Below are 27284 nucleotides of genomic sequence, written 5' to 3' on the forward strand. Positions count from 1 at the left end.
ATGGAAAGCAATTTCAAGAAAATGTTCTCCGTGAGGACCACGCTGTTCTGTTGTTTCATCTTATGTAAGTCAAGTAAGTGATTATTTCCAATCACTAACATCTTCATTTTTCTCATTACTGCATGTTCGATGCACAATGATACATTATGACAGGTAACTTGGCTGGAAACAATCACATATAGAATGGAAAGTTGTGTTTTTCATTCCTAACGTTTAAGTCGCCATATTCTGTTTAGTCCTTAAATTCCTATCAACTGAAAGAGTTTAAAAATTACCAACTGTTGCTTTCTGTTTTAATGTTTTGACACATCTGTAAAGTTAACAGTAATTTATTTTCTACTGCGATTTTTTAACAATAATTTACATATAATTAGAAAGAACCCAATTGCAGTGTCTAGTTTGGGGTACAGGGTAGCAACGCTAGCAGTGCTTCCCTGGACTTTAGCTGAAGTATAACCCAGAGAGAAAATAAATAATTCAGGTAGCAGTCACGGTATTTGAACACAGGAGCACAGATTAAGAATCCTACCCCCACAAGAGAGCTCATGCAGGAGATCTCCATTTTAAAACCTCCCTGGTGGTGGAAGAAGATGATGGAGTTTTTTCTTGTGGAAGCCACTTGCCAAAACCCACACCAGAAGAGATGGTGCCTTTACTTTCATAAGGATGTACTCTCACACCATCCAGTACAGCTTGTGACCCACACACTGTAACACCCCTAGACCTAGAATTTCAGTGTCTCAAAAGTGCAGACCTGAGTACACGATTACTACAAACCATTAAAGCCACAACACTGTAGGTGTATTAATTTCTACAAAACCTAAAAAATAACAAAGAAAACTTTTTCTACGTCAGCATAAGTCATATTTATCTTCTAACAAAAGTATTTTAAATGATTCCTTAATAATTGAACACTACTTGCAAGGTTGAATTTGGTGCTGCTCTTACATACTGTATAAAAGAATAGAACAATTGAAATGAACTAAACTTTCTCAGTAATTCAGATAACTGAACAGTAAACCTAAAAATGTAGGATCCTGGTAATTAGTGGATGAACTTGGGTAGATTCATTTTCAGTACTGTGCTCAGAAATATTGCTCAGTTACGTTTGCATAACCAGTAAGTTAGGTCACATTGGTTCATTTTCATACAACATGCTGACAGAGTTTACCTTTCTAGTCAGAAATTGAAATGCAAAGATCAGTCCCAAAAGACCTGACAAGTGCAAGAAAGCTTTTAGCTGAAGTACAATCCAGAGCTTTCACCTGTCCAGAAACACAACAGATTTATGCTGCACTGTATTTAATTCCAAGACCACACATATGCGAAGAATCAATAAAGAGACTTTGGATCTTAGGGTTTCAGACATCCTTGCTTCATTAGCTATCAAAAATAAAATACGAATGTACCTTTATAAGTATTTAAATCACTGTGGATTTTAATTTTAATCCTTATTTTTTATAAATATGGCAATATTTTTATACAATATTTGATATAATTATAAATTGTATATAATTTTTATTATATACATATGCAGTACATTCAGTTTTGCATATGCAGTACATTCAGTAATACTATATTTATGAAGCTAGCAGTTTACTAGATTGTGCCACTCTAGCTTTAAACAAGTAATGTTTTTGTAGAGTAGATGTAGATGTAGAGTGAACTGAGTGTGGCAGAAATTGCACTCCCTGCCTTCTGCAGTGGGGTAAATTACTAGGCTCATTTTGGCTGCAATGGGAGGTAATCCTACATCCTAATTCTGTGGGAATATACTGTAGGAGCAAAAGCGCACAGTACTGTACATTACTACCATTGCCTCTTTCAGTGTCTGGTGCTTATGCTGCTCACATATTTTCATGGATGGCTTCTGAATGGTGTTAAAACACAATGCCACCTCTTAGAATTTTTCATTTTCTGTTTCATAGAGTTTGTGTCCAAGATGGACAGGTTTAAATTCTTTTTAAATTTAGGTTTAAATTCAGTTCTTTTTCAATTCAGGTTTAAATTCGCAAGTTTAAATTCTTCTAAGGGTCATGTCAGCAGCAACAGTAGTAACCTCCTGTCTTTGCTCGTTGATTGAAATGCGCCGTCCATTGAGATGGCAGTTTATCTCACTCTGCATTTTCATTAGTGGCTGAGAAGTCCTGTTTTTTGAGTGATAGAGCCCATTGCACGCGCTGCATACGTAAACTGATACTGTATGTTTGCTCTGCTAATGCACACCAACCCAGAAGATTGGGAGTCCTGCTAATCTCTTGAATTCAGTTGCTTCCCAATATACTGTAGCATGTCATTGGAGAAAAATCCATTCTTTACATTATGCACATACTCTAACTTGTGGATTAGAGAATCACAGAGAATCAATAAGATTCTAGGTAATAGACAACATGGGTTTAGAAAAGGTGGGTCTTTTCTAATTAACTTTGTGCTTTGAACAAGCAATAACAGTAATAGATATAGACAGAGCATTTGATATGATGTATTTTGATTTTCAGATGGCTTTTGATTTGATTACTCAAAATACATGGGGTGGGCGTTCAGGGAACTGTATGTGTTTGGATTGGGAATTGGATAATGAATAGAAAAGGGTACAAATAAGCAAACAATGCTCAAAATGGGGTGATACCTTTAGTGGAGTACCACAGGGATCTGCATTAGGGCCATTAGTCTTCCTAATTAATATCAATGATTTAGATTTTGTTAACTAGTTAGGTTTGCTGATTAAATAAAAAAAAGAAGCAGCAAATAACATTTAAAAAGATTTTGATAAAATTAAAAACTAAGTAAAAACCTAACAGAATACATTTAATTGCGTTAGAGAAGTGCAGGGTTATACATGCAAGCAGCTAAAATATCAACTTTAAACACAAAATGGAAACTAGAAGACACTACCTATAAAAAGTCTTGGACATTTATGTTGACTCATAATTTTTTAAACAAGGAAAGGATTAAGAAATATTTTTTTAATTACAATAAATAATAATTTGTTTGTTTGGAAAAACTTTTTAAAAAGCAGATTTACCAAAGAGAATGTTTATTATTTTCTAAAATAAACACATAAAAGCATGTACAACAATAACATAGTAATCAGGTTAAAGGCTTCAAGTCTCAGTCACCTTTTTCCATTAACTATGCTAAACTAGACATCATTAAAGAGGTTTTTCATTGATTTCCTTTCACCATCTTCTCAAGGTCTCAGATCCACTAAAACTGAAAGTTCTGTTTTGCTGAGTGTCAAATATACCTTTGATTATCTACTTGTGTTCTTATCATGCCTACTGTGTCAGTTACCATCTGTTAATTCTATCCCAATACATTCCATCCTCATAAGGAAATGCATAACTATGACATGTACAGAGAAATTGGAGTGATGAATATTTTTTTTTCCATTCCGTCTGCAGTGTTCTGCCATGAGAGAACTCACTCCCATGCTGAAGAAGATCTCTTCAAAAAACTGTTTATTGGCTACAACAGGTGGTCTAGGCCAGTGCCAAATATTTCTGATGTTGTCATTGTCAAGTTTGGTCTCTCCATTGCACAGCTGATTGATGTGGTGAGTGTATCCAGAATAGATCTACAGTTCTAATGCCAGCATGTTTTACAATGCAACATGAAGGTCTGTGTAATAAATGAATAAATATCACCCTTCAGAGTCAAGTCAAGTCAACTATACAAGTTTGAGTTTCTAAAACCTGGCTCTAAACTACAATCGTTTTTTACAATCATTCTAAAAAGTTTAAAGAAAAAGGTTGATCTCAGCCGTGCTCTAAAATGTAGAAGTGATGACTCATGCAGAATTAGCTTGCTGCTTCTTAACAGCCTACGACATAACAAGAACTAATATTACAAAAATACAGTGAAAAGGGATGACAAAAATTACAACAAAATACTGCGACAATTTTCAATACATTATCCACGATCAATCATTTCCTACAGCATATTTTTGATTTGGTTATATGAAGTTTGCAGTAAAGAAAAATAATATGTTTAGTTAATAAAGAACTTTTCCTAAGATATTGTGTGGTTCTGAGAAAAACTAAACACCCTGCCACAAGAGGCCATGCTGTGTTTTTGATGTGCTGAAAAACACCATAATTTACAGTAATGTCTAAAACATCTCATATACTGTAATCTAAATCTAACACAGCATCCAATACAAGCAGAGAATATGCAAAGAAGAATCCTGGAAAACAAAACATAGTCCTGGCATGCAAACTCAAACCTGGACCGACACAGAATTTTGTAATTAACCCCATGGCCTTACAATTGGGAAATGAGAGTTTAGATTTTCCTGGCTGCTTTGTATAGCTGACATACAGTTGGTATTTTCCAGCTACAGAATGTCCACAATTGGTCTAATCAGCCAAACAAAATCAGCAGCTCAAGTCTCTTCCCATTTTTCAACAGGACGAGAAGAATCAGATGATGACAACAAATGTTTGGCTCAAACAGGTAACGTGTCAGGATTTTTCTTGTTCATTTTACTTCTCGGTAACAAAAGGACATAGTTTCCTGTAAAGGCTTGAGGTGCTTTTAAAAGTCATCTCTCAAAATGACTTGGAGCTAGTCAGCATTGATGTACAGTACAACGGATAAGTAAGGAAACAGCAAACAAGTCCCCTTTCATAACCTTCCGTACAAAAACCTGTTGTTTGCCCGCAAGGTAATATTTAATGTATAATTAATATGTCTGTTAACTCAAACATGGAGCATTTCCTATGCTTACATTTGCAAAAGGTGAAGTATATATTACAACAGCTACTGCCAAGCACATTGCCCATAGAACCCACGAGTGACAGTGCACCTGAATGTGGACCTGACTATTATGTTAAACGTATAATGGCTTTATACTTTATATTCTCCCATTTAACTAAAAACTCTGCAAGCAGATACTGTGGACTCTGGTTCTGTGAAGGGAATTTGTTAAAACTCACAAGTCTAGCAAGGAGAAAGTGTAGACTTTGAGACAGTTATTGAAACAAAATAGTGCGATACATGTAGTAAAGGTAATGCAACAAATTAGTTAATAAAAATAAAACATAAAGCAAATGCGATACTAAAAATTACGGCAATTCCCAGGCTGTTACATATACCATTCTTTCATATCCGATGGTTTTGTGTCTGTGTTTTTTTAACTAAATGCAGATTTAACAATATAGATTGTTTTATGTGATCATTATTGGGTGGCACTGTTGAAAATTGGTTAGCATTGCTGCCTTGCAGTGCTGGAGCCCTTGGCTTCATTTGGGACCTGGGCTGCTATCTGCATGGAGTTTGTATGATCATGTGAGTTTCCTCTGGTTTCCACCCACAGTCCAAAGACATACTCTGTTACGCTTTTCTCGAGAATTCCCAGTAAAGTTGGCAGAAACGCTTTGTGATTATTACACTGTTTCTCTTGATGTGAAATGTTGAAATGTTGTGGCAAAAAGTATCACCATGTTGTAATCACTCCTAGGAGTGGAATGACTACAAGCTGCGATGGAAACCTTCTGATTACGACAACGTCACATCAATTCGAGTCCCATCTGAAATGATCTGGGTTCCGGACATCGTGCTGTATAACAAGTAAGTGGAGGCTGTTCCTGAAATAAACGGATCTGATCAGTGGCTAAGGGTTGTAAAATCTGGAATAGGAAGAACACATAGATAACAGGTGTTCCATGGAGACAGTACCAAAGTAAGCAGTCACTGTCTACACTTCTTCAAGTATAACATTACTGTTTGTAAACTGACATGCAGTGCATACTGGTTGAGAAACATGAAACTTCAGAGCTAGGTACAGTAGTTTGCTCCACAGTGCTGAGTAAAGGTTAACTGTATAAATGTCCTTTGCTCCATATTCTTGTATATTTTAGACCTAAACTGTTATTAGATCTTAATAAAAGATTAAGATTACCTGATTAGATGTATAATGCCGAGGATAAGAAGATAAATTTGGATTATTTAACAAAATAATCCATCACTTTATATCCTTGTGTGAATAGGTTAACCCTTAGCTTCAGTACCTCCTTGAAAAGCAATTACTTTAACTACTGTAGATGTTTCTTATAACATCAGTATTTGTTATTTTTGACACATTCTTCCTTACTGAACCGCTTCATGTCTGTGATTTTTGATGACTTACAGTTCTTGTATGAACAGCTCGCTTCAGGTCATACCTTAACATTTCAGTTAGGTTTAGACCTTGAGTTTAACTTGGGCAATCCAGAATGTTCAGTTTCTTCTTCAGCCATTCCTTTGTAGATCAGCATGTATGTTTAGCATCATTGTTTTTCTGCATAACCCACTTTTAGCTCAGCTCCAGCCGATAAATGCATGGCCCGATGCAATGCCAAATTCATGGTTCTGCCAGAGGTGACAAGCCATCCAGGCTCTGAGGCAGCAAAACAGTCCCTAGTTGGCATGAGGGTCTTCTGTTGGAAGGCAGTGTTCGGAATTTGCTACGCTAATTATTTCTCATTGTGGCTCAAAATGTCAGCTTTTGACTTACTATCCAAAGAACATTCTTTTAGTAGTTTAGAGGATTGTACAAGTGCTCTTTGGTGAACGTGAGGGGGGAGGCAATGTTCCTTTTAGAGAGCAGTGCTTACTTCATGGCTGTTCTCCAGGAAAACCATTCTAATTGGGTCTTTTCCTGATGACTTAGGCATAATCGCTGACATTAGCCACAGTGAGAAAGACCTGCAGATCCTTCAATGTTACTCAGAGGTTCTGTGTTCCTGGATGGTTTTCTGATTTGTACTTCAGGAGATTTTGGCAGGATGACTGATCTTGGGTGAAGTCACAAAAGTCCTGAATAGTTTTTATGTGTAGCCCACAATATTTAGAAATGGTTTTGAAACCCTCGCCATACTAATAAGCATCAAATAGTATTTTACTGAGGTCCTCTGAAATCTCCTTTGCTCATGGGATAACGTTTCCCCCACACCAAAGTTTCTGACCTTTATATAGGTCATTGTTTATCCAGTTCTTTAATCACTAGATTCTGATTCTGATCCAACCCTGGAATTGTTCATTAAAATAAGAGTGCACTTATTATTTTACATACTGATTCTTATTCATTTTTGTCTACTTCATATACCATTGTATCTCAAAACAGATTACATTTTGGCAAATATAAATCATTTTGGTTATATAAGAAAAGAACTGATTAAATTAGGGTATCAAGGTAAGAAATGTATTATTTCCCATAATTATATTTGGAAATATTCCCAATAAGCATAAAACAAAGCATAAAAAAGCAGCTTTTGAATGATTATTCTACTGTTGATAATCTTATGGCGATAATTTTCACATTTTGTTGAAAGAAAATAGTCAAAGAAAAGTTATTTAATGGCAAGGTTTTATACAAGTGAAGAAAATCTGTTTAAACTCAGTTTCAAAGAATCCTTTCTTCCCTGTGGCACAGCAACTTGCTTGTTTCATTTTGTCCCATTTACATGGCAGTCACATGTTCAGCTTATATCCCCATTTCCTCAGCACTCGGAAGCAAAGGTTCTGTTCAGTACTGGGATGGAAGATATGCAGGTTCCAGTTGTGAAAGATATTGCTTGGCCACTAGGAGGCACTCCACCCCTGGACCACATTTATATAAACTGGGGATGTGCTGTAAGAGTAACACTCCATTGGAGAATTAACATTAAACTCATACCTTGGCTACTAGCTCATTAAAGATTCCATGGTACTTCTTTACAAAGAAAATGGGGACTAACTCCACTGTCCTTACTAAATTCCACTTTGAGTATCTGCAGTATCTGGCCCATCTAAGTTTCCTCTTAACTCACCTCTCCACCTGAACTCCCGATTAATGTAGCACCTTCACCCAAGTGGATATTGTATCCTGGGATACTGGTAAAGAATAATTATTGCCTTCACTATCTACAAAGACTTTAGAAGTTTGCATATTCAAATTATGGAAATGTTATATTGTGGTTACAATATTAAAATTTGCAAAACAGTATAGCAGTTATGAAAAAAAACTATAAGAGCTGCATATGTGATGAAGGCATCTTCATCACAGTATCACTGTCTGACTCAGTTGCATTGTCATACTAACATTTCTTTGCATTGTTTTTAAAGTATGGTATTCTTTTGTCTCTCTGAATATTACAGTATATCAGTGTGCCACCTAGTGCTCCTGGATTGGAGTGCAACACTGTGTTAAATTGGTATTACTATGTGATGAATGCAAATACAGCTGTTGAGTATTAAAATATAATTATTTATGACTATTTTGTCTTTTTAATTTGACATTAATTTTAAGGGTTACATACAAAAAAGAACATTTTAAATTGCTGGATTAAGGGGATTGATTCAACTGTCTCAGGCACATTTATTTTATACGTTATACACTCTATCTCCATAAGAAAATATATCAAACCATTTCAAGTGTGAATTAAATTGCAAATTCACTTTCTACAATCATCTAGCTTGTTTGGTTACTCTCCTGTGTTGTCCAGATTTCAAACTGTAACCTTCAAAACAAGTAAATACTGTTCAGGGACTATTTGTTCCATCCAATTATTGAGCTGTTTTCAAATTTCAGATTTCTAGTACCACTAATCAACAGTCAGGTATATAAACCAAAGTGCAATTGAATAATAAAGGCTTAATAAAAGCCTCACCTGTACAACACAATATTTTCTTCAAATCTTTTCTTGCTTCCATTCTGTTTTCAAACATTGACTGCACTTTATCGATAAAGATGTGGTATTCTGAAGTAGAACAAATTTAATGTTGCTCCTTATGTAAAGGAGATATAAATTATAATTGTTGCTTGATCTGGGTCATGACAGTAGTATTTTGGTAATTGTTTTTTAAATACAAATTCTGAATGTTAGATTTTGTTGGTGCTGTTGTCTAACGCTGCTGCTGTCTCTCCGGGTCTGCACAGTGCGGACGGGGAATTTGCAGTGACCCACATGACCAAGGCCCACCTGTTCTACACCGGCATGGTGCAGTGGGTGCCCCCAGCCATCTACAAGAGCTCCTGCAGCATTGACGTCACCTTCTTCCCATTCGACCAGCAAAACTGCAAGATGAAGTTTGGTTCATGGACATACGACAAGGCCAAGATTGACCTGGAGCGCATCGAAAACACTGTAGACCTCAAGGACTACTGGGAGAGTGGGGAGTGGGCCATCATCAATGCAGTGGGCACATATAACACGAAAAAGTATGACTGTTGCCATGAGATCTACCCTGATATCACCTACTTCTTCATCATCCGCAGGCTGCCCCTCTTTTATACCATCAACCTTATCATCCCCTGCCTGCTCATTTCCTGCCTGACAGTGTTGGTCTTCTATCTGCCTTCGGACTGCGGTGAAAAGATCACTTTGTGCATTTCTGTGCTGCTATCCCTCACTGTCTTCCTGCTGCTGATCACTGAGATCATCCCCTCCACCTCCCTAGTCATACCCCTCATTGGAGAGTACCTCCTCTTCACCATGATCTTTGTCACCCTCTCCATCGTCATCACCGTCTTCGTGCTCAATGTCCACCACCGCTCGCCCAGCACCCACAAGATGCCCCGCTGGGTGAGAACTGTCTTTCTGGAGTTCATCCCCCGCTGGCTGTTCATGAAGCGCCCCACCCCAGACGAGAAACGCCAACGTCTCCTGCAGCAACAGAACCATAGTGAGGCCAAGCTCAGCACTTCCAGGTATTGGCTTGAGACTGATGTGGACCTCAAGTGCGACGACGCCGAGCTGGGCCTTCCCTCTTTCTCCTTCTCCCCTGCTAGTGCTGCTTCCCCTCGCCTCATACCCGCCCACAGCCCACTCCCTCAAAAACACAACCTACACTACCGCCTAGAAGGCATGGCTCGCCAGCTTGGTGGCCGGGTCAATCTCACCCAACGCCCTGCTAAAATAGACAACCTGGTGTCGGACTCGAACTTCCCCTTTTCCCCCAGCATCCTGCGTGCCCTGGAAGGTGTACACTACATCGCAGACCACCTCCGGGCCGAAGATGCAGACTTCTCTGTAAGTGGTGTCTTTGTATTAATAAAGTTAGTCTGCAGTAGGAAGTGATAGCTTTGCTTGCAGTGAACGTGGTATTAGAATCTATGAGTTTCTTCTCTTATCTGCGCTTATCTGTGAAAAACAGTTTCTATTCATTGCACTGAGAAAAGGGACGAAAGGGAGTTGTCAGTTGCCCTTCTACCAACTAAGATTTTATTAAATTTCTCTCATAATCAAGTGCTTTCAGAAACGACAGTATACCATTAATAATCAGACCATAAACCACTGAGAAACACATGGTCAAATAATTCAAAGGCAAAATATTTTTCAATCAGTGGCTTTAAATGTGATAGAGGCAGATTTTGTCTGTATGTGGAATTGACTTTTCATCTAAAGGGGTCATGAGGTCAAACTTTTGTTGGGTCACTGATTACAGTACCAATTTGATTCTTTTATTTAGAAAACCATTTTCAGATTGTTCTTATAAACTTTAATGATCTCCCATTAACAGTGTATTTAAAATTCAAATGACACCTGACTAGTAGCATTCTGGGATAGTGGCGAGTGCTGTTTCTTCACATGGGTTTTCGCTGGGTGCTGTGCTTTTTACCCTCAGTCCAAAGACACGCTGTCTAGATTAATTTGCATGTCGAAATGGCCACCTGTCCTGTGTATGCGTGCCCTGTGATGGACTGGTGTCCTGTCCAAACTATTTTGCAGCCTTGCATCCATTGACTGCTGGCTGGGGCTCAGGCTCACCCAGACCCTGCATTGGATTCATAAATATTGAAAGTGTTTAGACAGATTTAGAGAGTTATTTCCATTTTCTTCTTTTTTCAGGTGAAAGAGGACTGGAAATACGTTGCCATGGTAATCGATCGCATCTTCCTCTGGATGTTCATCATTGTGTGTTTACTGGGCACGATTGGGCTGTTCCTTCCACCCTGGCTTTCTGGGATGATTTAGGCCTCATTATTTACAGGATGATGGTTGGGTGATCTGCTGTTAAAGACTTGAACACCGAAGGGGCATGCGTGACTGACCAAAGCCTGTGCTACCTGGACGCACTGGAGAAAAGGTCCAATGATGTCTCCTTGTTATCAGGCAGAGACCAGACACAGTGGAGTGCAGAGCTGTTTTCTCAGGGTGAAAAAGGCATGTTTCTTACAGTCTTGTTTTTTTAACAAAAGCACCCTAGCTCCTTCAAGAAAAAAAAAACCACAGAGACCCCTTGTTTCTCTGGATGAGTTCACTCCCTGCTACTGCTGCCACTGAAATAGTTTTATTATATTTTTAAATGCAACAGTGTAACATAAAATAAAAAGTACGGTTGTCCAGTTGACTGCTAACTTTCCAGTAGTCATGTAGAAATATTTCTTTTGGATGCAGAGAACTATATTGGACCCTATTAAACTATACCTTGTACCTGAATGGTAAAATGGATGGAGGCTCATTATTGATTATTGAGAATATATCACACTACTATATGAACAGTACCTGGTAACCACTGAAATAACTTGTAAAATTTGCAAGACATAGACAAAGCATAATTCAGTCTTGTTTTATTTGTACATGAATAATCATGTCATATCTAGTACACTGGAATCTGTTCGAAGTTTTAAAGCAAATTAATTTACCTAGTGTAGACATTTATCCCAAAGATTGTAATAAAGTATAGGTTTCAGGAAAAACAGAGTTAAAACAGAGTAGCCAATCCTGGCTGTGTGCTATCCTAACAATAAAATCAATACATGTACAGTTAAACTTTCCTTTTTCCACAGTCACTGCTTGTTTCAATATTTATGTAGGATGTACCGTATATATAACAGGCAGTGAATTTCTAAAATCTAACATATACAAGAGACAATTCCAATAGAAGCAGAAATTATACTTTTATATCATCACCAAACACAAGTTAAATCGTTCTTGCCCAGTATAGGTTATATATGAACAATATACTTTGTTATGTTCTGCACAAACACAATTTTGTCATTTTATACATCATCTATAAATGATGCAAATGTTATTGCTAGTGGCAGGTATAAATTATTGAGTTAATTTGTAATACTATGTATGTTCATTGTATTCAATGGACATACATAGTAAGATTAGATGGAGCTAATCATTTTACAAAATTCAAAGTGCTGTTCCTCAGTTACTTTCTTATCTCATATTTCACTATATCAAACAAATGAATTAACACATACTGCACCAGTAGGCATTTGAGCAGACACTTTTGTTGTGTTGCAGTGCTTTTTTTAGACTGCTTATACAAAAACATCTATTGTTGTGGCAACAGGCTTTTACAACAATTTTTCAAACAAACTCTTCAGGGACTAGCTCCTGGTCTTATTGGGAATATCAAAACTGAACAGCTTTCTGAAAAGAAAACTTCAGCTATCAAATTTGTGTTTGAATACATACACTATCCACTTTGCATGTATATCCCAGAAAAAAGGAGTGAGCTATCTATAACATCTGTAAATGAGATGTGAGCAACAGGTATACAAATATCAGACTAGTACACTCCGAGGCACAGCTGAATTTAACTGTAGCCACTAATTGCAGGATGCTACAGGTTTCCACGCTAGGAGCATATAATTATAAGGGTCAGTAATCCCATCAGTGGTATGCAAGGCTCCACATGGCTCTTCTCAACACATGTGGGTATTTATAGTCCATTGTTTAACACATCCATTTGCATTAAAATCTGCCTTCTGGACCCAGAGGAAACAACGGCAGATCATTGTTATCTTCACCCAGGAAAAATGCCAAACAGATATGCAAATCTAGAATTACCTTGTGAAAAGCTGAAACAGCCTTCAACGTAAAGGGCTCTGCTGGTTCACTAAACCCATTGTCCATGTTTTAAGACACTTTTATTTTATGCACAACTCATGGTCTTTAGATTTAAATTATGGAACATTTTATCTGAAATTGGGAATGGTTAAAATAATGCCTATTGTGTGGCCCATCAATGAGGGAAAGCATTGCTCTTAAGAATGAAAGTGAAATGAGCTGTTTTAGAATGTCATGCGCATTTTAATCAAAGCCAAAGGATAAAACAACTGGAAAAAGGTCTGTTTGTAACTTTTATATGTCCATCATAATCAAAATATGCCTCTTTTTCATTTTAACATGAATGAGATCATGAAAAATATACAGTTGCTGAAACCCATGTAAGATTTCCAATGTTAGGAACTCTCATCCCTCTTCAAATGTTTTTGGGAACACTAATCTCCCTCTAAATAAACTGTAGGCTGCGAATTGTGGGAGGTCATTATAAACAGAACTGACAAAGCTAGAGTAGCTTTGGCTATACCAAACATGAGAAAAAAGGTCCATTATCATCTTACTGTTTTACTGTTTTTACTGTTTTACTGTTTGCATTGCACACTAGTGTCCACGTGGCTTGTTTCACAGACTATCAGTGTAAACTTGTCAGCAAATGAGCATACTTAATTTGTGTGCTATTTGGCCTTGGCCAAGTGTCACGGGGTCTTAATTTAATAGTAAATTTCCATTATGGACCTCATGTGCCACTTAATGCAGAAGATTGTAAAGAACATAAAGAGAGGTTACAAACAAATGAAGGCCATTCTGCCCATCTGGTCTTTTTGGTTGTTGGTACCGATCAAAGGATCGCAACCTGCCATTTCTTGAAGGAAACCAGGATATCAGCTTCAACAACATGACTGGGTAGCTTGTTCCATACTCCAACAACACTTTGAGTAGAGTTCCCCTATTATTACTTTTAAATGCACATCCAAGTAGTTTCCACTTATGTAATCTGGTTTGTGTTTCACCATTCATTTTGAAGAAGTCCACAAGGCTCAATACCTTTTAAGGGTTTTGAATATGTGGATGAAGTCCCTTCAGACTTCATTAAAGGGGGCATTTACCAACTACAGCAAGCAGTCTTAGATATTCATAAATCTGACATATGAGGTTAAGGATAATTCCTGAAACATGAATTAAGTACAAACATCAATACAGCTTTCTTTGCATTGCAACTATTAGCAACAGGCAAAGTGAAATTCCATATTTAAAGCTATGTTTGTATTAGAAATGTCTATGTACAGTACATGTACAGTACTACAATGAAGACCTATAAAAAACATTCTATCACTTCCGATTCATAGCTTCCATTTGTTCATTTTTAACTTTTCATTTATTTTGTTAGTGAAAATGTCTCAATTACTATTATGGAATTACCAGACATGAAGTGTTAGAGAAACAAATGCTGTGTGCTTGAGTACCTTAGATATAATGGTTTCAGTATTATTAATCAGGAAAATGCCTGAATAAATTATTCCTGCACAGCATTCATTGGTTATTGATTATTCATAAGATGGTGGCAAGAAATAATTTCACATTTGTGTTTAATATTAAAATTCTACCCTTCCGAACAAAGAAAAAATACTTTAAATGAAAGATTTACAGAGCAAAGAATCAAAGATAAACATTAAAAACAAAGCAAAATGTTTGTTAACATCTCTATATAGTTATAGATTTATGATGGATAATGGTACTGTCAAATTTGGCTGGATAATGAACTATCACTATTACTGTATTGCATATTATACATATAATCTGCAGTTTTTAAATACAGTATTCACAATATAATTAATAAAATAGGCTTGCTAACCTAAGAACAACAACATAAATGAATTAGGTAGAGAGATATTGTACTGGGAAAAGCAGACAATCGGAAATGTGAAACAGTATGAAGTTCAGTGCAATTATTAGTTGTCAATAGTTTCCATACAATCTCATGTTTTCCAACCTGGCAAACCACGGGCAAGTGTGATTTCGCAGTCAAGTATTCTTATTTTCTTCATGAAACGAATCTTTTCATTCATGTCTGTGTGCAGGTGCAACAGTAGGGTGTCTGTAACACACTGTATCACTCTAAGTGTTTTGAAGAATTCCAATATTTTGTGAAGGCAAGTATGGTTTCCATAGAAACCCAATAAAAATGAACTGCCAATGTCTTCTCATATGATATTTCCAATGCAGTCAACATATAGTGAGTTGCATGTGCAGTAGAGTCCAGTAGCTACGTACTGTACAGTATGTGGCAAGATCAAAACATGCATGAGGTTCAGGATAACTCTGCACTCTCAGCGACTGTGAAACAACAGTTTGCTGCTGACCTGCTCCTTTCACAGGCAGGATGCCCTTCTCCAATAGTGAGTGACAGAAGGAGAATTCCACTTTTAATTACCAGAAAACCCAGAGCAAGTGATCCACCTGAACCTGATAAGTTAAGGATATAATTTAAAATGAAAACTTTGTCATGACAAACAGAATATGCACCTTGATGAGTACTGTACGTAGTCACAGTCTGTGATTTTCATAATTTACCATTCATGAGCTTTCCAATGGCCTGCAAAGGATAACCAAGGGCTTTTAATTTTGCATCACGAAATAATTCCCCAGCATAGCATAACAGTGATGTGATGCCACCCCTAGACCTACCTCTGTTGCTGCGGTCACCTAACATTTACAGAAAAATACACTTGTTTTATCATGTGTACTAGAAAAAAATAAAATAAACCATTTATTTTTTCCTTTTTAATTCAAATAGTAATACATAATAAATCCCTTCCAATCTACAAAACATGCACAGCTTTCATGTGCCACTTTTTTAAAAAAATATTCTGCTTCTGGAATAAAATTACCACAAGTACTGTACCTTATCACAAGTCTTTACATGCCAGCATTGTATGTTTTACTTCTCACAGTCACGTTGAATTATTACGATTCAACACTGGCTTTTCCACAATTAAATCAGATGGGAGGTATTGTATTAAGCCAGGAATTCAGTCAAGCCACACAGGGTAAAAACACCTAAAGCAACAGGAATATGAGTTGCAGCTTGTAAAATTATACACGATAAAATAGTTACAGTTGTGTTATTTGGGGATGCAGGTAACATGCCTAACTGATACCAAACAAAGGTCTTGTTTTTTGCCAAAGTACCATATACTTCCACTGTAATATTTATCTGCCAGCACTGTAAGATGAAATGACTTATTATTGCACACATAACTTCTGCAGCTCTCCAGGGTTGCCCCCAGTTCCAGCAAAGCCCGTGCTCTGGCTAGGAGGCTGACGGCTTGGCTGTGTTGGCACGGACACGGGCTTGGTCTACTGCATCCAGGAGGTTTTTGGAGTCCATGGCCAGCGTGTGAGCAGCTGCCAGCATTTGCCTCTTGCACTCTTCGCTGAGGGAGGTGATCGCATTCTGCTGCGCCAGCTTCATCTTGCTGATCAGTTCCGCCATGTCCTTGTTCAGCAACTTCTGAGTGCCTTCGATCTGCAGGGAGAAACTCGCCAGCTGATTCACGCCCGCAACCAGCATGCCATACTACAACTCCACGTGAAGAAGACGACAAAGATGATGGTGGAGGCCTTGCCAACAACCGACATTCGGGTTTATGATTTAGCAGGTGGTGGTTACCTACTGTAAATTACTTTGACCTAGAGGTCAAAGTCATTTATGTAACCACATAAATTGGGAGCAGAAGAAGAGCAGCTTGAATTTGAAACCATATTTCAGAGAACCCAAAGACAAAAAACTCCTATTTCTTCCATTTCAGCACCAAACAGGTTTTAAGTTATAGATGGAAGAGTGGGGTGCAGTTTTGGCAGGAATCATGCTACTGCTACTGATGACAGTGCAGACAGGGAAATTGCCAGAATTGTAACACAGTCATTTTAAATAATTCTGGGTTGATTAATGCACACAGGAGTACACTAATATACATTTTTTTATTCTTACACGAAATACATTTCGTGAAAAACATTTCTGTTTTGCATACAAACCATTAAGGGCAGGGCGGTCTACACAGACCCTGAAGAACTCTTACCTCTGTCCGTTTGGAAGCGTGCAGTGTGGGCAGAACTTCGTCCACGCTGTGGATCAGATTGCGCAGAGTCAACCCCACTGACTGCAAGACGAGAGAGGGAGAAGTCACTGGTGCTGCACCAAATGATTCCGCTGATGATGCACACTGTAGGAGCAAGACCTGAATTTCTGAGGTACCAGCCTAGGCTTGAGCGACAAACTAGAAGAGTCTTGTAAAGTGACAGCTGCAGTTGTATCATTAGGTGGTGAAATGCAAGCACATGGATAAAGGCCCAATAGAGGCTGCCACACTGACAAAGACAGATGGTGACCTAAGGTACGGTAGCATCTAGTAGCAAAAGACAAAATTAATGGAAAGTGACAACCTAGAATGGTTCAACCTGCCCAACATTAAAAGGTCAGTCTGTCTGTCAGTCTGTCAGACTGTTTTTTTATTGGCCAGGGAAGTTATTTCTTCCTGAAATCAGTCTTTCAGAAAGCACTCAAACCTCAACCACCTTAATTTTAACAAAGAAGCTGAATTCCTATTCTAAATTCCTATTTCTGCTTATTCTGCTGTTCTGAAAAAAACATATGGTCTCTAAACACCTTGTATTAAAGATCAAAGCAATTCCCATTTCCTGTTTCCAAAATTAAGTCCAAAACCAGATTTTCTACACTCTAGTGAGAGTTACATCTTCATCAATACTGTAAGGGGTCTTGAAAATGACAACTTGAAATGCCTATCACATTAATTTAGACTACATGCCTGAGAAAATGCAATGATACCTTTCAGTACAGAAATCAAGCACAACCATTCTTGCCTCCGGAGGAAATGGGCTCAATAAGATGAGAAAGTTGCCTCAGGTAGTCAAGGGAGTTTCCAAAACTATTTAAAGTGACTGCAAATTATTTGCAAGAGACAGCAGCAATAACTGTCGCATTTGATTTAGTTGTTACACAAAATGACTCTTTCAGTAAAAAAACACTATCAGTAGTTATGAATTTTGTGCCAATTTCAGACAACAGGTACTTGAATGGGTGAAAGGAAGTCTCTGAAGCCTACAGTATAATCCTTCTCCATTTCTCTGCTGAATAATCCCTCCTATTCATTCTGCAACACTGCTGGGATAAGCTGTAATCACTGCCCTTTGCAGACCTAACCAGAATTTAACTCAAGAGTGACATTCTTTCCAAGCTTCCAGCATACAGTACATTTAGTTAAGCAGGGGTCTCCTACAGTGGCGTGTTTCAAACTACATGTACTGTATGTGCCACTGAAAGAAATCAGAGTAATTGCTAACCTAAGTCTTAAATGCAAAAAATAGAAAGGTATACAAGTTGACACAAGAATCCACAATCAAGAAATGTATAATGTCAATCCAATTATGACATCTTCAGCAATGAAACAAGGATCCAAAGGCACTAGTGAAAATAAAAGAACAGAAAAAAGCCATGGGTGTCTCTTTATTCACATTACTAAACTTAATTCACTTTGGAACGTTCCAAGAAAATATTCAAACAAGAAAACTAGCCTTTGAAACACTAACACTGAACTTCAATTTCATTCCCTCCTCCCTTACCCCATAATCGTACTACTATATTGCCAGCAGAACTACCACCAACCAACCCAAAATTGTTTCAGAGAGGATTCGCTTATTCCATAAGCCAACCTGAGCATTCTCCTGCTGCTCTCGTATGCCATTATTATCTCCACAGAAAGCAACCTACCTTGACAACATTGACATACTCAGAAGCCGGCAGCACATTGACATCATTCTTCAGCTGGACCACCACCTTCACCAGCTCCATGACGAAGTAGTAAACCTTGTCCTCAGAGCGGTCCATCTCCGCAGTTGGGGCAGGCTGCTCAACAAGGATCAAGAGATCACTGCATACAGTACATCACAGAGCTCTCCAACCCCCCCCAATTCTAAAGTAATTAATTGCTTAAGCTTATATAGTGCTTTTCTGGACACTCCACTCAGAGTGCTTTACAGGTAATGGGGACTCCCCTCCACCACCACCACCAGTGTGTAGCCCCACCTGGATGATGCGCAGCAGCCATAGTGCGCCAGAACGCTCACCACACATCAGCTATCAGTGGGGAGGAGAACATAGTGATGAAGCCAGTTCAGAGATGGGGATTATTAGGAGGCCATGATACGTAAAGGCCAATGGGAAATCTGACCAGGACGCTGGAGTTACACCCCTATTTTTTTTAAAAAACGCCCTGGGATTTTTTAATAACACAGAGAGTGAGGACCTCGGTTTTACATCTCATCCTAAGGAAGGAGCCCCTTTACAGTATAGTGTCCCCATCACAATACTGGGGCATTAGGACCCACACAGTCCACAGGGTGAGTGCCCCCACTGTCCCCACTAACACCAGGTCCAGCAGAAACCTTCATTTCTCCCAGGAGGTCTCCAATCCAAGTACTGACCAGGCTCACACCTGCTGAGCTTCAGTGGGTTGCCAGTTGTGAGTTGCAGGGTGATATGGCTGCTGGCAAAAGTACTTGATCTGACCACCCCAGTGTGTGTGTCCATTTTGTGTTTTTTACATAAAAACATTTCCATGAATACACTGATCATTAGCTGTCTGGAGCCCACACAAACAGCATAACCAACATTGTTTTCATAAAATGAAAGCAAGTTCTGAATACAAAACTTAGAACTCTACTGAAGCAAAGTTCTACAGTTTACATAATCAAGGGGATTCTTCTAAATCTTAATATTGAATTCAGCAAAGGTATAAAAAAGCATTTTGTATTTTTTGCCCTTAAGTCCCAAGTTCTGTGTACTTCAAATCAAAGATTCATTATTTTGTGCAATTATTTTGATTAAGAAACTCGCCATAATACAGTTTGTATAGAATACGATTAATGTAATGCACTCTAAACTGCTGGCAAAATGAAAACTTCTTGCTGTCAAGACATTACTATTAAATGAATATGATACATTTAACAATTCTGAAAATCAAATATTTACATTTTTATTCTCTAAGAATGCAAGAGGTGTGTATTTGGGATTATTTGAAGATGTATCCATTAAGGAACGATTTAATTTAAAAAAATATAGATTTTACATTTCAAAGACAGACATTTGTTCATTCAGGTTGATGTACTGCCAAGTTACAGACTGGCAAAACTTTGCCGAAACTGACTCATTGTTGATATTGCTGGTAAGCAAGACTTTTTAAGGAAATGACTTTTTGGACAATTGTCTTAAATGGCAGAAATGCATACCTAGCAATCTCTGCTAGAATTTCAATTTCCCAGGAAGATTTTGCTTTAATTAAGTAATATGTGTAAATGTACTGTAATCACTGATGCAGACTTGGCTGATTACCTGAGCCGTCAGTCTTGGAGGTTTTTCTGGGGGACCTGTGAATTGAGCTTGAAGAAAAGCAAGCAGCAGAAGTACAGAAGAAAAAGGAAGGCAGTTCAAGAAAATGGTGAAGTGAAACAGTACACACCACAGTGATTGTATACGCACAAGAAACTTGGTTCACAAGTGAAATCTGAGTTTAAAAAAGATACAGGACAGAGTGATGTCATGATGAGATTTCCAAATGTAAAAACAATTATAAGCAGAGCCCCTTATTCCACCATGGGAAAATCAGTGAGGCAAAAAGATTATCAATCTTAAAAAATACAGTACCCATAGAAAGTCTCCACCCCCCTTGGACTTTGTCACGGTCTTGTGTTACAGCACGGAACCAAGATGCGTTTAACTGAGAATTTTTGCCACTCATCAACACCAAGTACCCTATAATGTCAAAGTTATTATAGAGTTAATACTTGTTAAGACCACCTTTGGCAGCAATTACAGCTGTGAGTCTCTTGAGGTAAGTCTCTATCAGCGTTGCACATCTTGACACTGGAATTTTTGCCCATTCCTGTTGGCAAAATTGCTCAAGCTCCATCAAGTTGGATGGGGACTGTTTGTGATCAGCAATTTTTAAGTCATTCCACAGATGCTGAATTGGATTGAGGCCTGGGCTCCGATTGGGCCACTCCAGGACATTAACCTGTTTGGTTTTAAGCCACTCCAGTGTGGCTTTTGCTGTACAGTATGTTTCGGTTCATTGTCCTGTTGGAAGATGAATCGTCTTCTAAGTCCCAGTGCTCTTACGGATTGCGACACGTTTTCCTCCAGGATTTTTCTGTAATTAGCTCCATCCAATTTTCCTTCTATCTTTATAGGGCTTTCCAGTCCCTGCCGCAGAGAAGCATCCCCAAAGCATGATGCTTCCACCACCATGTTTCACTGTAGGGATGGTGTTCTCAGTGTAATGTGCTGTGTTAGGTTTGTGCCAAACATAAAGTTCAAATTGTTCTCATCAGACCATAGAATTTTCCTCCTTATTGTTGAGTCTCTCACATGCCTTTGGGCAAACTCCAGCCAAGATGTGATATGAGTGTTTTTCAACAATGGCTTTCTTCTTGCCACCCTTCCGTACAAGCCAGATACCAAAAAGAAAACTCGGGGAAAAAAGACTAGGATAGGGGCTGGAAGAAGAACAGGGGGCGTGTCCAAGGTGCGCTGGTGTTTGGGGAGGAGTGTTCCAAGGCAAACTAGTCCAAGGGAGTCCATGAGAATATCCAGAGCAAGCCAAAGTCCATAGCCGGGTGATCCATCCTGACAGACAAGACAAGAGTTAAAAGCCGGAGCAGGATCCGGCGAAGGGTCGGGGGAAGAAAAGAGAGTAACGGGGCCAGGCGCTCCCAGCCCCGGACCCAGACGGTCTGGACACCGTTGTGAAGCCTATGCCGTCGAGTTGCTCCTGGACTCGCTGGTAGGTGGGCTTCCGGGCGTCCATATTCCAAAGCTGAGCCCAGATTGACAGGAACGTCTGGCTTTTTTAGGACGGGGGCAGGAACCAGAGGCAGGTGCAGGAGATAGAGAATAAACGAGGAAAGGCTGGAGCGTCCTTAAGGGGAGGGGTTTACAATCGTGACAAAAGGACTGTAACTCAGTTTTGGAGGATGGCCAGTTCTGGTCAGATTCACAGTTGTTCCATATTTTCTCACCTTTTTAATGATGGACTTCTTTGTGCTTCGAGGTATATTCAATGCCTTGGAAATGTTCTTGTATCCTTGCCCTGACCGGTATTTTTCAAGAACCTTGTCTCTGACCTGTGGGAATGTCCCTTGGTCTTGGTGGTGTAGTGTTTCCTTGGAAATGCACTAAGTGGGGAAGCTCCCAGACACAGATGTATTTATTCTGAAATCATGTGAAACACCTCAACTGCACACAGGTGGACTCCAGTCAAGTAATTATGTGACTTGGAGAAGAGAGTTGGTTACGTCAGAGGTAATTTAGGTGCGTCAAAGCAAGGGGGTGAATACTTATTATTCAATAATTTTCTGGTTTTTATTTTTAATTAATTAAGTAAAATGTCTGGATTTTAGTTTTTACTTTGACATTATAAAGTAGTTTGTGTTGATGAGTGGCAAAAATTCTCAGTTAAATACAATAACAGTAACACAATAAAATGTGAAAAATTCCAAGGGGGGTGTAGACATTCTATAGGCAATGTATGTATTTTACAGCTAAGAGAATGCTTTTTAATGGAAAATCTAATAAAACCACTGTATGCTGTATATAGCGCTAACATTCTTCCTTAAATACCTTACAAGGATTATGTCAAATATATACAATATACACTAGGTATATTCTCCGTACTTACACTTACTCTTACTTACTCTGCAGTCTTTTCAATGATACAAAAAAACATCACTGCATGTTTAAGCCTTGGGCCCCTGAGGGCCAAACCATAAGAATAGATTTCAGAACCTCCAGACTCTGGGAACTGTGAGCCAATGACTTTTGACTGTTACTCTAGGATGAGACAACAGTACAGCAGAGACACTAAACGACTAAGCACCAGTCATGGTTCACAGCAATGCTCATACCAGCGAGTAGTGACTGTGAATATTATACACAAATGTTTCTTCTTCCATGCTCAGTGTGATTAATCTGTGATCTTTTTAAAGACCAATGGTCAAACTTTCAAAGCAGGCCGTCTTAGCTGGTAACCTAAAACCATTCAAGAAACCTCTCCCTAAATTCTCTCTAGTCTTAGAGAAGGAACCCCATTATTTCCTACTTTTTTTACATTCTAATTCCTCTATTCCTCTTTAGCAATGGCTAAGGAGATGTAAAAGGCCAAATGTTGCGTATGAAAATTCTCCTGATTCATGTTTGAATGAATACCCATGACCTAACGGAGTTTAAATAAGACAAATTAACAAAACAGCTTTAATCTTCTCTAATTGCTTTACGGTTTGGATGCAGATGTTACTGCAACAATTTTAATAGTTTCTGTTCAACAAGAATGAATCTTGTAAGATACAATCTGAATAACATTATTGTCCCAGGGTGTTCTAAAAGGGTTTTTATTTTATTTTACACTGAAATTCTGCCAAGCAGTACTCACCATATCCAGATTCCTTTTCAGGCACCTTTAATGTAAAGGAAATAGCTTAAATCACCTAATTTAGTTTTGCTTCAATTAAACTGAAAAGATTACCAAGTTTCAGATTTAATTTGGATATGAAATGTCCTAAACACACAAGAAATTGAAATCTTCCAAGACCAGCTCCATTATATGCAAGTATTATAAGCAATATTTATATATGCATTACTTTTTTGAACAACATATAGCAAATGGCATAAGCTAAAGACATGAATCTTTAAAATAATCATTTCAGTACTGTATGGTCTATGCACTATATACAGTACATCTATGAACTAAAGTATGTGGAAAGACTACCAAAACTGTAGACTTTTACCAGTCTCAAACAATTAGGTTTTCGAAGTATATTGGATTCATTATTTCTGTTGTAGTAGACAGAGAACAAACCTCTGATGTTTTACTGCCTTCTTGTATCATAGGATCCTGCAGAAAAAAAACAAAAAAAACAGAAGAATGAGGATACTAATGAAAAATCAATATCACAAAATTAGAAAACAATTTTAGCATTCTATGATTTCCAAACTGTACTTTGATAAAATATATTGTACAACAGCAACCTACCACCCATACAACCTACATTTTGAAGAATATTCAGTAATTGCAGAATGAATGACAAACTATTCCAAAATGTCCTGAGAGGTGATCAGACAAGCTCTGTGTCTTACTAGCATTTTCTCTTCCTTCTCCAGCCATTTGTTGTCTTCTATCATCTCCTGCTTCTGTCTCTTCAGGGTCTCCTGCATGCGAGCCTTTTCAATTTCCCACAGCCGCTGAGCATCCTCCTTGCTGACAGGTTCCACGATGAAGTCACCCTCCTTTCCAACAGACATGGGGATAACTTAAAGATCGCTTTATTGGCCATATACAATTTCGTGCAATAGGAATTTGTCTTCACAGACCCCAGCTTGCTCTCCATGAGGCACACAGACACAGACAGTGAGAAGCTTGGAGTCAGAGCGCAGGGTCAGCCATTTATACGGCGCCCCTGGAGCAGCTGGGGTTAAGGGCCTTGCTCAGGAGCCCAACGGAGTAGGATTCCTCTGCCGGCTGCAGGATTTGAACCGGCAACCTTCCAGCCACAGGTGCAAATCCTTAGCCACAGAGCCACCACTCCTCCCCTAATGAATAGTCTGTCACATGCATTTTTTATTTTAATATATTTATTGCATGACAATCTAGTTCAGAGGTAATCAAGCCTGACATTTACATTCCACTGGAAAGACTTTCTCCAGGTAATCCTTAATTACAGAAAATTATCTTCAGCACCTGGGTTGTTGAAGCAATTCAGAAACTATTTCACTTTGAACCAACGTTCAGAGGCATTTAATGGCATGGAATGGAAAAGCCAATGTTGACTACTACTGGGCTAGATTCTTTATTAATGTTTCCCCTCCTTTGTGGCTGGTTCTTTCTATGCTAGTGAAAAATGAAAAATAGAACTGATAACTAAAACACAACCTATAAAATGGAAATTAGTTTGGAACATATCTCTTAACGATTTTAGGGGCAACAGTGAAAAACTCTGCAGTGTCCCAAAATATTTTAAATATTGTAAACATTTGAAAAGAAAAGCCAGATCTTGAATTGTCTGCATAGTCATACACACTGATTGGATGTTTAAACATCATGTAGATATTTCTTTTTTTTTCAAAGCAAACTTTAAGAAAGTTATCTCATAATTACAAGATAAGTAATTCTTGTGTATTTCATGTGATCACGAGATAGCACAATTGTCAAGTAGGTAGCTACATCAGTATGCATAAGCTGCAAAGGACCTCACAGCCAAAACGTTGTGTTCCTTTTCTTCTCTTTTCAGCAAGGAATTAACCTTTAACTTATTCCTTTAATACCTATATCTCTATGTGCGGACTTACAGTTTTAAGCTGCGCAAGTGACTGCACATAAAACTGTTCATAACGGAACAATCATTGCTTTGATCTCTAAATCCCACAAAACTGGTCCTCATGCTTGTAATGATTCTGATCATATTTGCTACAAATTGCAAGATTTCATTACGACTAAACCCCAGTCGAAAGTAAATCTGTACAAATTCTGCAGAGCTGGGCATTGACACAATCATTAAACCGAAAGTGCCAGCCAAGTTCACGATAGCTACTATATGTGTTCAGTGCACAACATAACAGGTTGTACAGTACATATACAGACGTAGGCATTGCTATCTCGTAATTACGAGATAAGGGGGCGAATATTTTTTTCCCCTTGGTGGCGGCAATGCGCTTCCGTAATTTTGACTATTAGTTCAAGTTAAATTGAATGTATGTTTATGGAAATGTATTGCTATGTCCTCAAGACTTCAGACAAAAGAAAGAGTGATTTATCCCAAAGGCTCCAGTATTTCACTTCAGCTCATTTTTACCTAGTTACACCATTCACACATAACAGTCATTGTCGTGTAACTATACTAAACCCTCTCTAACAATGTGCCAAGGCAAAACGTACTGTAGACTTGTTTGAGGGAGACAATTTGCCAGGCTTTGCTGCACCTAAATACTTGTTACAATGAAGGATATGAACAGCATTGGTCCTTTTTAATTTTTAGGTTTCTTAATTTCCTGCATATACCTGTACAATGCTACAGTAAAACTGTCCAAAACATGAGAGTGATGAGCAATACTTTATTTATATTTTTAAACTAATAATCACATTGCATCACGACTTGTAAAAGTAAAGATTTTCAGAGAATGTACGGTACGGTGTACCCCACCCCTCTTTATTTTTCAAAGATATCACTGTGAGTAAATCGATGCTGACATTTTAGGATAAACAAAACAATAAAGAGCTAATTAACTGACTTTTATCTCTTTAGACTGAAAAACTCCCCAAGCTTTTATCAGACCAAGAAATCTATTAGCAGGTGGCAGTGCTGGCTGGCAATTTTTTAAATTAGTTTTTTTTAATGTTCAGAGTTTAATTATGGTATGTAATGCATTGTAAAAACATAAATGAAAAGGGCCTAAAGAACAGAAATTAAATGAAAACCTTACTTTGCATTATTGTTGTTTTTCCATTATTTTCTATTATTATTTCCATTATTCCATAATGTAATGTAATTACTGTATGTTGAAAACAAGATAAAGTATATAATTTTCATATTTTTTCCCCAATTGTAAAAACAGTTACTAAATGTTACTAAAAATGGTACAGAAATGTCTGTGGATTATGTGTTAACAAGAGTTCACGTTTATAATAAAGAGACAATTCAAATAAATGAACGCAGAGCTGTACAAATTAAGCTCTAACTTAATAAAATCTGTCTATTCATGTATATTTAAATTTTATTTGTCATGTCTCCCGAGCTACCTTTTACTCTGAATTTGTACAAATTTCAAATTATTTCAGGAAAAAAATGAAAGTAAATATTATAAAGTGGAACATACTGTAGATAATGCTAATACTCATCCTGGACCCCAAGAACTGTATTATAATGGCACTGCACTGTAATTTACAGGTAATGAGAAAATGATAAGTAAATAGACAACAGGAGAAATTCAACCTAACTTCAAGATAGATGGACAAATGGAGGGATAGTAAAATCATCACACAGACAGGCATGCAAGCAGGCCGGCAGACCATCCTTCCTTGGTGGCAGATACATCCTTTCGATGGGGTTCTCGCCACCTCTCTTCAAGAGGGGGAGACTGTCCCTTTGCCCTTGCCCGCGCGCCCATCTCCTCACGACAGGCAGCGCCAGTGAGCCACTCTTACCCCCATACTCCGGCGTCTGGGGACCTGGCGCGGCAGGAGCAGCCTGTTGTTGGAGTCGACGGGTGACTGGTAGTCAGGAGGGCTAGCAATGGCAGGCGAGCTGGCGCACAGAGACTCTGGCAGCTGGGAAGCAGGTGGCAAAAGTTGGGGCAGAAGGCAAATGGGACAGAACACACACAGAGGCGGTCAGCATGAACGCAACGCGAAAGCACGGGCACGCCGACACACTGAAAGCCATAGAAGAAACACA

General features: G+C 38.3%; 2 protein-coding genes across 4 annotated transcripts in view; one reads left to right on the forward strand and one right to left on the reverse strand.

Annotated features, from left to right (window-relative positions):
• On the forward strand, positions 1-11400 carry chrna2b (cholinergic receptor nicotinic alpha 2b subunit). Its single transcript, XM_088906177.1, has 6 exons — positions 1-73; positions 3405-3556; positions 4411-4455; positions 5462-5571; positions 8900-9992; positions 10812-11400. Exons 1-6 carry the CDS (start codon positions 1-3, stop codon positions 10935-10937), a joined length of 1599 nt encoding a protein of 532 aa, XP_088762303.1. The 3' UTR covers positions 10938-11400.
• Positions 11401-15533: 4133 nt separating this feature from the next.
• LOC148840021 (protein-tyrosine kinase 2-beta-like) overlaps positions 15534-27284 on the reverse strand; it is an 81673-nt gene continuing 69922 nt past the window's right edge. The window contains exons 24-31 of one of the 3 annotated variants that reach the window (XM_088906156.1): positions 27035-27157; positions 23974-24123; positions 23696-23731; positions 23270-23294; positions 20176-20210; positions 18556-18690; positions 16847-16927; positions 15534-16293 (exon numbers count right to left, since the gene is read on the reverse strand). In XM_088906156.1, the coding sequence (XP_088762282.1) occupies positions 16078-16293; positions 16847-16927; positions 18556-18690; positions 20176-20210; positions 23270-23294; positions 23696-23731; positions 23974-24123; positions 27035-27157 (801 nt within the window). In that variant the 3' untranslated portion in view covers positions 15534-16077. Of the gene's footprint in view, positions 16294-16846; positions 16928-18555; positions 18691-20175; positions 20223-23269; positions 23295-23695; positions 23732-23973; positions 24124-27034; positions 27158-27284 lie in introns of all 3 variants that reach the window. The other 2 variants (XM_088906147.1, XM_088906165.1) reach the window with 2 other exon arrangements.

The sequence above is a fragment of the Atractosteus spatula genome, chromosome 2, assembly GCF_055471065.1.
Source record: "Atractosteus spatula isolate fAtrSpa1 chromosome 2, fAtrSpa1.hap1, whole genome shotgun sequence".
Lineage (NCBI taxonomy): Eukaryota > Metazoa > Chordata > Actinopteri > Semionotiformes > Lepisosteidae > Atractosteus > Atractosteus spatula.

Excerpts from the sequence above, each read along its gene's own strand:
- chrna2b (XM_088906177.1), top strand. The coding sequence starts at position 1 with ATGGAAAGCAATTTCAAGAAAATGTTCTCCGTGAGGACCACGCTGTTC. Across the intron at positions 74-3,404 it reads TTTCATCTTATGTAAGTCAA|TGTTCTGCCATGAGAGAACT; the intron begins GTAAGTGATTAT and ends TTCCGTCTGCAG. Across the intron at positions 5,572-8,899 it reads GACATCGTGCTGTATAACAA|TGCGGACGGGGAATTTGCAG; the intron begins GTAAGTGGAGGC and ends GGGTCTGCACAG.